This window comes from Pleurodeles waltl, chromosome 2_2, assembly GCF_031143425.1.
Source record: "Pleurodeles waltl isolate 20211129_DDA chromosome 2_2, aPleWal1.hap1.20221129, whole genome shotgun sequence".
NCBI classification, from domain to species: Eukaryota; Metazoa; Chordata; class Amphibia; order Caudata; family Salamandridae; genus Pleurodeles; species Pleurodeles waltl.
The window spans coordinates 995,699,602-995,711,619 of NC_090439.1; the positions used below are offsets into that span (position 1 = coordinate 995,699,602).

At 45.1% G+C, this 12,018-nt stretch overlaps 1 protein-coding gene across 1 annotated transcript in view; it reads right to left on the reverse strand.

Moving 5' to 3' along the window:
• LOC138282815 (transient receptor potential channel pyrexia-like) overlaps positions 1 to 11,730 on the reverse strand; it is a 1,013,831-nt gene extending 1,002,101 nt beyond the window's left edge. The window contains exon 1 of the mRNA XM_069220730.1: positions 11,608 to 11,730. Coding sequence (XP_069076831.1) covers positions 11,608 to 11,610 — 3 coding nt within the window. The 5' untranslated portion in view covers positions 11,611 to 11,730. The remainder of the gene's footprint in view (positions 1 to 11,607) is intronic.
• Positions 11,731 to 12,018: the final 288 nt, after the last annotated feature.

Sequence of the window (12,018 nt, forward strand, 5' to 3'; positions counted from 1 at the left end):
GTACATTTCCATTACGGTTTCACAGGTGTGGTTACCAATGTGTGTCATCTGCTTGCATCCTTCATGGACTTGTGATGTGTGACATAGGTATGTTGACATTACTATTGAGAACGGATTTTGTCATTGTTATAGCTAATACACATTTTCAATATCACAGACTGACTCCAGATTGTTTTGTGGTTCAAGGGTGTTTATTGCAGTGCTAAATATTGGAGGGTGGTGGTAAAATGGTGATGGGTGATGGTGGAGGAATGTCCATGACAGAGTCCAGTCTATTAGTCTCACAGGTGCACTGCCCATATGGGCATAGGAAGTGGAGCTGGGCCAGTTCCAATATGGACAGGGTTACAAAGTGGGACACTGGGATGACAATCAGGGTGGTCTTATTTCTTGGCGGGGGTCTTGCCATCGTGCTCTGTCCTGTTCCTGGATGTCAGGGACCGCTTGCAGGGTGGTTGTCCGTCTGCAGGGGGTGGGGTGCTGGTGTGGTGGTCCTGTGGCAGGGCGTCCTGTCCACTAGCGCCGGCGGAGGTGGTGGGCAGTTCATCGTCCATGCTAGTGTCAGGGGCCCCTTGGAGTGCCACGGTGTCCCTCATGGTGTTCTGTATGTCCTTCAGCACCCCTACGATGGTGCCCAGGGCGGAGCTGATGGTTCTGAGTTCCTCCCTGAAGCCCAAATACTGTTCCTCCTGCAGGCGCTGGGTCTCCTGAAACTTGGCCAGGACCGTAGCCATCGTCTGCTGGGAGTGGTGGTATGCTCCCATGATGGAGGAGAGGGCCTCGTGGAGAGTGGGTTCCCTTGGCCTGTCCGCCCCCAGTCGCACAGCAGCCCTCCCAGTTCCCCTGTGTTCCTGTGCCTCCGTCCCCTGGACTGTGTGCCCACTACCACTGCCCCAGGTCCCTGTTGTTGGGGTGGTGGGTTATCCTGGGTTCCCTGTAGTGGTGGACACACAGCTGATTGACGTGTCCTGGGTACGGAGGTATGAGCCCCCTGGGTGGGTGCTGTACTGGTGTTTCCAGAGGGTGGAAGGTCAGTGTTGGGCTGTGCCTGTGCGAGGGGAACCGACTGTCCCGAGGCCTACGATGGTCCGGGCTGGTCATCTGGATCCAGTTGGCCAGAGCTGCTGTCATCACTGTGGGCCTCTTCTGTGGGTGGGGTAGAGATGTCTGGACCCTCCTGTCTGGTGACGTTAGGTAGTGGTCCTGCAGGGGTATAAAAGCATAATTATTGCATCTGTGTGTGTCATGGTGTGCAATGGGTGGGTGAGTGTGTTCCCCAGTGCTAGCATTCCTGTGTGGGGGCTTGTGTGATGATGGCTAGGGGTTGTTATGGGTATGTGCAGTGGGCATGCTTTAGTGATGGGTGTCTATGCTTTGTTGTGTCATGCAGGGCTTGGTGTTGGGATGGGTGGTTTGTGTTATTAGTGCATTAGTGAGGAGTTGGAGTGATAGGGGATGGGGCGAGGGTGGGGGTGTGTGATAGCATGCAGGTAGGGTGGGGGATATGATAGTTAAGATTAGACTTACCAGTGTCCATTCCTCCACCAACTCCTCCGAGGCCCTCAGGTTGCATGATGGTCAAGACCTGCTCCTCCCATGTTGTTAGTTGTGGGGGAGGAGGTGGGGGTCCGCCGCCAGTCCGCTGAACCGCAATGTTGTGCCTGGAGACCACAGAACGCACCTTCCCCCGTAGGTCGCTCCACCTCTTCCTGATGTCCTCCCGATTTCTTGGGTGTTGTCCCACTGCGTTGACCCTGTCGACTATTCTTCGCCATAGCTCCATCTTCCTAGCTATAGTGGTGTGCTGCACCTGTGATCCAAATAGCTGTGGCTCTACCCATACGATTTCCTCCACCATGACCCTGAGCTCCTCCTCTGAAAACCTGGGGTGTCTTTGGCGTGCCATTGGGTGGTGTAGGTGATGTGTGTGGGGTGGTGTATATGGTGATGAGTGTGGTGATGTGTAGTGGTGTGTGGTGTTTTCTGCGTGGATGTTGTGTGGGTGATGGTGTCGTGTGCCTCTGTGTGGTGGGGTTGTCTATTGCTGTGCTCACTCTCTGGCCTTCGTCTACAATTTTTGGTCGTAGGGGTTTGTGGGTGATGTGGGTGTGTGTTTTATATTGTGTTGGGTGTGTGGGAGTGGTGTTTGTATGTGTATCAGGTGTGTGTAATTCGAATTGTCCAATGTGGCGGTGTTTTGGAGATGTGTGTGTATTTTGAGCGCGGCGGTGTGTACCGCCAATGGAATACCGCTGTTGAAAGACCGCCGCGTGGATTCGTGGGTCGTGATAGCATGGGCGTGTTTCTGTTGGCGTGACGGTGGAGGATTTGTTTTCGCCAGTTTATCACTGACCTTCGGTGTGGCGGACTTGTGTGGGTGTCTGAATTTCGGCAGTTTCCGAGATGTGGGTCATAATAGCTGTGGCGGAATTCCGCGGCCGCATGTTGGCGGTCTTCTGCACGGCGGTAAGCGGCTTTTACCGCCAATGTTGTAATGACCCCCAGGATGTTGAACTGCACACCAAGACTCGTACCTTGTTCCCCTGGTCCAAAGTCGGCAGCCCTGCCCGTTATGACACATCCTAAACACTTCCATAGAGTGCGAATAAACTGCTTATCAGGCTTTCGTTTCAATTTTCTTAAAGTGATAAAGGCTAAGACCCTTAATCAACCTTCTCCCTTGGTGCCCTGAGGCTTTGGACCCCCTCTAAGCTTGAGATAGGACTATCCTCTGCATGTCAACTTCAATAACACGTAAAATCATTCCGACTCCCCTCCCACTACTCCAGTGCTTCAAAACTACCTATGGTCACTGGTGTTTCATGTTCTGCTACTTATCTAGGTTGCTTGCTCCACTTGATTCTTCCCACCCACCATCATTTACGGCTGTGAGAGTACCCATTGTCCCTGCAAATGGATTGTCTTGTGTAAATGCAGTGCTTAATTTGAGCCGGTGGTTTCCAGTGCGGGGCACTGGCACTTATTGTTGAGGACCAGCACTTGTTCTTCTGCCTCGGGCATTTTCTGCTAGCAAAAGACACAGATGGGAAAGATGGAGGAAGAGAAAAATGAAAAAGAGTCACAAAAGTAGAAAGCGGAATGTTCAATTCTGTATCTGTGTCCAACACACTTAGGGCCAGATTTACAAGGCCCTTCAGCCACCGGAGCATCACTTTTTAGGACGCTCCGGTGGCCCTGTGTAGTGCGCCACACTACAAAGCTGCGCTAAGCGACTTTTTTAACCCAAGCACCACCTTGTAAATATGGGCCCCTCTAATGCAGTTTTCTGTGGCAGAGGGGTGTGCAATGGGTGTTGCTGTGGGCGTTCCACCGCAACACCCATTGCTTTTGATGCTGCCCCAAATTTACAAAGAGTCACAAATCTGTGACAGAGCCAAAAACTAACACCATCCTTAGGGTGAAGTTGGCATGGCACAACGAGAGGAATACTTTATTCCTCCTCGTTTTTGCTTTTTCCATGTGTGCTGCATTCTACAGCACACAAAGAAAGAGCAAAAGGCCTTGAATTATTGTTTATGTGTCTTCACATAAACAGTCATTTAAAAATGACGATTTGCTACTTCTATGTGTTTTGCATTGTGCAGCATACATAGAAGTGCCAAATCACCATAGTAGATTGTGTAGGTGCTGGAAGGTACACCTTCCTGCGCATACACAATCATTCCCTTCATCTCAGACACCGTTTCACTATGGTACTAAGATGCTTGTGTTGGCAGCTATATTAGGCACCGATGCAGGGGGAAACACAGGAGTGCGCCGTATTGTATTAAATACGGCGCATCCCTGCATTTCTAAAGTGGTGCTGCAAATTTTGGCGCAGCACCACTTTTTAATAAATCTGGCTCTTTATGTAATAACCTACGGGTGCATTTGCTTGTTGTGCTCCATAACCACACTGATGGATCATATCAAGCTTTCTACATGATTATACAACAATACCAATTGTAGCTACTACACACAAATCTGTTACTAGCAACAGTATTTTACATTTGTATGCCCTAGCTAAATCGCTCCAAGTGCATCACAGCTTAAAAGTGTGCTTTGTACCAGCTAAGCTTTACTTTCTCCACAAATGTTTTATAGTTCTTCTCTTTTTTCTGCTCTGTTAGTTGCTTCTCCTGTCTTTATGTTTGTTATTCTGCATACAGAATAAGCACATTAAATGAACTCAACCTCACAAGGGGTTACTCATAAGGGAACTCTGACTTTTTCCCATTGGTTCTAACCCAAGGAATGCAAGAGCCAGGCTGAATGCTATTTACAGCATTTAGAAATTGGCAACATTTTCAGAAAGAACATTATAAAATTATGCTATTATTATAGTGTGTTTTGTAAAGGAACAGGCATCCGGCAGACTAACCATGTCATACATGACAACATTTTAGAAGAAGAGAGTAGAACATAAAAAAAAAAAATGGGAGAATATATTTCCCCCATCGACTTCTATAGAAATCAATGGGGCAAAATAAAGCCATTTTTGCTTAAAAACAAATCGGGAGTCTCCAGCCTGAACGCTGTCTATTGGCATGTTTGCAGGGTCAGATATCTCACATGCAGATATGTTTTTTTTCCCCTCGCCTTTCAGTAGCATGGAGAAAGTGCTTTGGTAGACAGAGAGAGTGTGATAAAAACATTGTGCATTGTCTTTAAGGAGCAGGCTTCTGGCAGTGCACACTTTGAGTAACACAAGATCAGTCCCTTGAGCAGAAGCCCAGTGAGGAAACGGGTTTCTGCATGAAGGATTCGGGAGGCAGGAGACCAAGACACAAGTAGTGGTAACACGCTGTTGGACGGCATCCACCCACTATTTTCACAGAAGTTGGGCCCCACTGTATAATGCTGAATTCATTCTAGTATAATTTTCAGACACTGGGACACATTCAGCAGGCCTACACATTGTCTGCTTTCAATCCAAGCAACCACATGCAGGCAGCTAGGGACTCTTTCCAATTTCAGGCCCTAGCTGGGCCAATAACAAAGGCCAAATTCAAGGGGCCATGAGTCCTCCATTTGTTGGAATATCCTTGGCTGGAAACTATGTGGAGCCTCACAGCTAGATGCAAATGCAGTGGAAACAAAGGCACACAGCTTGTTAGCACTTCACACATACTTACGAGAGGCACTCTTTTGACCTTGTTCAGTACCTCTATCTGAAAGATTTGCATGCAATGTAGGAATGTTGTTCTCTCCTAGTATTTACAAAAAATAACAATTTAAATACCACTATTTTTTATTTCTGTTATAGCACTTGTTAGAAATCGTGCCACTAGTTGGCAGGGGTATGCACCCTGTCCAAGTAGGGACCACAATCCTAGTAAGGGTAAGTCAGATACAGACCCTAACTTAACCTGTGCTCACCCTCTGGCAGCTTGGCACAGGCAGTCAGGCTTAATGTAAGAGGAACTGTGTAAAGCATTTGTGAAACACTTAATACAATGACACAGTGAAAACACCACAAAAATACCCCACCCGAAGTTAGAAAAAAAATTATATTTTATAAGTAAAACAAGGCCAAAATGACAAATATCCAATAAGTAGAAGTCAAGTTATGAATGTTTTAAGATTAAATATTACTGTAGTTCTAAGAAGCAGAAAGCGCCAACTGGGGCTATCTGGTCGCATTAGACCAGGTAAATCAAAAGTGTAGGCCGACTGACATGGAGCACAGGTTAGCTACGGGGACCAGCCTTGGCCCACTGAAACACCACCTTGTGGGGAGGGATGCATCGATGTCGACGATCCGATGCAAGGAGCAGAGATGATATGATGGTGATGCATCCATTCCAATCCGTGCAGTCAGGGGGATGCATCATCATCTAGCCACACAGTCATCAATTCATGAGCAGTGGTGCAGCTTCAAACCTCTTTGCAAAAGTGATGCATCATCTTCGACCCACTCAACCAGTAGGACAGATGCAGGTAATCTTTGATGTTTCTGAGACAGTAGAACAGGAGGCAAGTCAGCAAGCCCTCGTAGTCACTTGGATTCTGAGGATGTGGAGATTTAGGAGCAGTTCTTCTCATTCCCAAGCAAGGAGGACAGCTAGTCAGTCACAGCAAAGCAGGAGTCTAGCAAAGTCCAGCAGAGTGACAATCCTTTCGACACAACAGTCTTTTTTTCCGGCAGAATGTCCTCAGGTCCAGAAATGTACTGATTCAAAATCTCTTTTGGGATTTTTTTTTTTTTAAACACATGACCGCAAGGCAGCATATTGCCCTGCCTTGCGTTCCTTATGTCATGTAGGAGTTACATGTGCAGGCAGCTGAAGTAATTTAATATACATAGAAATGTGCTTCATATGGAGTATTATGCCTGGTGGAGATAGTTTACTCAATACTTGGGTAAAGGAAGTTATATGCTGACAAAAGGCAACATTGTTTAATGTGTAGTTTACAAAAATGTGAGTCTTCTGTCTAAATCAGGATTGTTTGTTCAAATGTACTCATGCTAAGAATATGTCTGAGGTTTTAAGATCTGATGTCACTTCTAGTGATATCGCTTCCTGTAAAGTCATAGTTTATGATGTCACTTCCTGTAATGTCACTTCTTGTATTGTCACATGCAATGTCACTCGCCGTGATGTCAAATTTGTACTGCCTAACTTGGTTAGTCCCCCACTTCTTTTTTTAGGACTTGTGCCCTGTGGGAGACTAGCCTTCCGATCAGTAGTCTCCCTCTCAGAGACAGATCTTATGGACAGTCAGGGCCCAATAAATGGCACAGTAAACCTCTGGCCCTGTGTTAGAAATTGGGTTTTTGGTTGCAGGTCAGGTTACCCTCTGTCCAAGCAAGAACCCTCACTCTAGTCTACTCAATCCAAAATTAGCCTGTGTTCACCCTCTGGTAGCTTGGCACGAGCAGTCAGGCTTAACTTAGAAGGCAATGTGTAAAGTATTTGTGCGATAAATCATACAATACCACCATATAGCACCACAAAAATACACCACACAGTGTTTAGAAAAATATATAATATTTATCAGGATAATTGTAGGTCAAAACGAATAAAGTTGCAATGTGAATTTGTAAAGATATCACTGAAAAGTGATATAAAGTGTCTTAAGTCTTTAAAAAGCAAACAAAGTCTCTTTCAAGCACAAAGTACCTGGTTTGGAGTGGAAAATCTCCGCAGAGGGCCGCAGAAGAAGAGATACGTGGAAAAATGGTGTGTGCGTCGATTTCTCCCCAGGACACACGGACTTGCGTCGTTATTTTTCACGTGGGGAAGTCATGCGTCGTTTTCCAGCGTGCGGACAGTCTCTTTCTGTGGGTCGCGGGGATTACCAGATGTCCCGGGTCTGTGCGTGGATTCTCCTGCTTGTTTTCCGGCTGCACGTCATTCTGCGGGGCTGTGCGTCGAAGTTTTGCTCTCACGGCAGGCGTTGCATCGATTTCTCCTCTGGAGGTCGGGCGCCGTTGTCCTTGCAAGGCCGTGCGTCGAAGTTCCGGTCGTTCCGAAGGCGTCGCATCGATCAGCATCGGTGTGCGGCGTTTTTCTCGCCGCGGAACAAGCTGTGCGTCGAAAATTTCGGCGCATGAAGCATCCAAGTGAAAAAGAGAAGTCGTTTTGGTCCTGAGACTTCAGGGAACAGGAGGCAAGCTCTATCCAAGCCCTTGGAGAGCACTTTCACAGCCAGGCAAGAGTTCAGCAAGGCAGCAGGCCAACAGCAAGGCAGCAGTCCTTTGTAGAAAGCAGACAGGTGAGTCCTTTGAGCAGCCAGGCAGTTCTTCTTGGCAGGATGTAGTTTCTGGTTCAGGTTTCTTCTCCAGCAAGTGTCTGATGAGGTAGGGCAGAGGCCCTGTTTTATACCCAAATGTGCCTTTGAAGTGGAGGAGACTTCAAAAGAGTGGCTAAGAAGTGCACCAGGTCCCCTTTCAGTTCAATCCTTCTGCCAGGGTCCCAGTAGGAGGTGTGGCAGTCCTTTGTGTGAGAGCAGGCCCTCCGCCCTCCCAGCCCAGGAATACCCATTCAAAATGCAGATGTATGCAAGTGAGGCTGAGTACCCTGTGTTTGGGGTGTGTCTGAGTGAATGCACAAGGAGCTGTCAACCAAGCCCAGCCAGACGTGGATTGTAAGGCACAGAAAGATTTAAGTGCAAAGAAATGCTCACTTTCTAAAAGTGGCATTTCTAGAATAGTAATATTAAATCCGACTTCACCAGTCAGCAGGATTTTGTATTACCATTCTGGCCATACTAAATATGACCTTCCTGCTCCTTTCAGATCAGCAGCTGCCACTTCAACAATGTATGAGGGCAGCCCCAATGTTAGCCTATGAAGGGAGCAGGCCTCACAGTAGTGTAAAAACGAATTTAGGAGTTTTACACTACCAGGACATATAACTACACAGGTACAACATGTCCTGCCTTTTACCCACACAGCACCCTGCTCTAGGGGTTACCTAGGGCACACATTATGGGTGACTTATATGTAGAAAAAGGGGAGTTCTAGGCTTGGCAAGCACTTTTAAATGCCAAGTCGAAGTGGCAGTGAAACTGCACACACAGGCCTTGCAAGGGCAGGCCTGAGACAAGATTAAGGGGGCTACTTAAGTGGGTGGCACAACCAGTGCTACAGGACCACTAGTAGCATTTAATCTACAGGTCCTAGGCACATATAGTGCACATTACTAGGGACTTATAAGTAAATTAAATAGTCCAATCAGGTATGATCCAAAATTACCATGTTTAAAAAGGGAGAGAGCATAGGCACTTTAGCACTGGTTATCAGTGGTAAAGTGCGCAGAGTCTAAAAGCCAGCAAAACAGGGTCCAAAAAGTGGAGGGAGGCAGGCAAAAAATTAGGGGTGACCACCCTAAGGCATGTCAGGTCTAACACCCTGCATTTGGGAATTAGGTAAATGATATGGAGTATACGACAAGTTATGGCTAATCTATTAAAAATGACTGAGAATTTGCTTTCAAACTAGTATGGGAAGAATTTCTTAATTGATAGAATGTGGTTATTTTAAAAATACATCTTATATTATTCAGACTAATTCTAATCCTTAGTCTTGCATGAAATAGCACTTTGAGTTATTTGAATTTACTCTGCATTGTTTTGTGTACATGTTTAGTTCAGTTTTCTTATTATTTTCTTTGATTTTATAATAGAATTAATAAATGCACTAGCATTATGCATATTGAAGTTCTCAGTGAAGTTCTTTTTATTGAGCTGTTAGTTTATTGTTCTTTCAATGTTATTTAATTATCAGTTATAGTTTAATCTTTATCTTTTCAACATTTATTAACGTGCAGTGTTTCTTGTTGAAAATATATTTCATAGGCTGGTAGGTCTAGTTAGATGGCTAAATAGTGGAATTTTCTCTGCTATTCACCTGGCCACCAGATACATAGAATATAATATTTACCACATGGCCTGTCATCACCCCAGAAGAAACTGCAGCCTCCATGAAGTCCATGCACTCAGAGGTCCCACCAGATTCCTGCTCTGCCACGCCTACTGCAGAGAACTACAACCCATCAGCACCACGCTCACCCATTCTAAGCACCTTCCCATCTTCCATGACATTCTTAATGCTTGGAAACACACAAATGAGCGGCCACTGATGTAGAAACGCTCCCCAGACCCCTCAGTGATCCCTAACTACAGATCAATCTCCCTGCTACCATTCCTGGCTAAGGTCTTATAGAAAATCATCAACAACAGACACCTCACTGAGCACCTCAACAACCACCAACTCCTCAACACCACTCAGTCTGGTTTCAGACTGAACAACAGCATGGAAACTGCATCAGCCATTAAACTATGTTTGTTTTTTAATAGGAAAGTTTAAAATAAACCATTTGTCGCCCTCCATCACCTCAAAAGAAAATTGTGTGTTTTAAAAGTTAATTGGTAATACAGCATTTTTTTTAAAAAAGCTACCCCACGTGACTTGTACCTCCTCCCTGTGATCGTTCCCTTGTCATTGCTAGGGCCATGCCCCCTAAAACATACTCCTGGATACGGCAATGTCATGGGGCCCAGCAGACCAGTGAAAGTGGAATAGAGAGCCCACCAAAAATACCTAGGTGGGGAATGGCATGGAGAAGTAAGCAGTGCCTAGGTAACTGGGACAGAGAGGACAGAGTAAAGGCCAATGGGGGAGGTAGGGCAACGTCAATCAGGGTACAAAGTGGGTATTCTCCCAACAAAGCGGAGAGGTTACCAAATAAAAAATATAAAATGGTATGTGACAAGGGTGAGCTCGAAAGGTGGTGGCATTTGGGGAAGGAGGCCTGAAGATACGAGAGCGGGTTAAGTAACAAAGAATTTTGCAATTATTTAAAATTAGACAAATCATTTAAAATACATATGAATGTAGGCATATTTACATTTGGTGTTTTTGCTTCATTATTGCATATTATGACTGTTGTCATTTTAATATTACTACTAATAATTTAGTAGTTTCAAACTTGTTAATTCTTTTACATGGAAGCTTTTCTAAAAGCATGGCCTTCAGCACTCTTCTTGGGTCCTCCACACGTCAGAATATAGCCTAATCATGTCTGCATTTAGAAACTCCCTACTTAATGACGTAAGAAAGACCGGAAAACCAGGTCACCTTCCCTTAAAAACTGAATACACACCTGTTTCATGTTTCACTAACATTGTTGACCTTGAACCCAACCTTTGCTTTGCCATTTGTCAATAAACCAGCACTTTAGTTTCTCCTTTCCGTGAGTGAGCAGTTCATCCACTTGATGGCTTTTCCTGCCATTTTAGTTGTTGAAGATTTAAAATGACAATTGATTAACATAAATTAGTCCTAGCATGCAAAGATTGTTTACGCATGGAATTGAGAGCTATAAAAAAGTGCACAATGCGTTATAACACCAGAACATAATAATGGCAAGAAGTTAATGCAGATGGATCTGAACTTGTAACAGATATACCAGATACGATGTAGAGATATGAGGAGGAAAGGAAACACCTCTGTACAGATCTCTGAAGTGTCAAATAAATCACTGAGATTTTGGGTTGAACTCGCACCTTATGTTTCAGCTTACAGCTCGCACCTCCAGAACACTGCTCAGAGGAAACAGTTACATACTATGGTTTGAATTGGTACTTATCTGCTGTGCAGTAAAAAATGTAATGGTGTTAGTTTAGCTTCAAAACCTAAAACAGTTCAGATCACGGCTGGCACTATAGTTCCAAGGAGAGTGATGAAAAACTAAACTACAAGTACCAGAATGCAACGGAAGGACAGGGCCAAATGGGTGACATGAGTCAGCTTAAGGTCTGTCAAAAACTGGTTTTTCAGATCACTCAAGAGTCCAAGGTCCATGCAGTAGTAACTTGTCCAGGTCAGAAATGTTACTGGAATTGTGATAATTCTTGTCCTAATTTAACAATAGGATAAGAAAATGATGACAAATCTCAAAGCAAAGATAAAGTCACGGACTGGATATGCTACTGGGAAACTTCAGAGCCCTGGTTTCTCAATGACACTGGCTTTACGTTGGCTGCCGGTGGTGTACAACACAGATGTTACTCGAACAATGCAGAGTGCTTCACAACTGTGCATTTGCAAAGTTTCAAAAGAAGTGATGCCATAAGGATAACCATATTGGTAAGACCTACCATGTCTGCGCCTCTTCTGCTTTGTCCTTTTTCTCTGGTTTGAATATATTTTCTGCAGTACGTTAAAATAAATCCAGGTATGTCTTCTCAGCAAATCCTGTAGCAGAAAGACATCCTGCGGCCCGACAGTTCTCAAAAAGAAGGAACCTGAGAGCTGTCTAGTTTCTTGTGCTTGTGCATTTTTCCCTCCAGTCATTTGTCTCCTTAGAAACCGAAATGCTCTGCCTAGCCTCCTCCAGGTTTTACCAATTACATCAAACCTTTTTTACCTGCAGAAAACTTGTGAGTTCACCCACAGGACAATGTAAAGGTTGGAGCCAAATCTGAAGCTACCACACGCCACAGAAGGATTTATATTTCACTGAAATTTTATTTACAGGTAAACACATTAGGTGACGGAAGATAATGCAT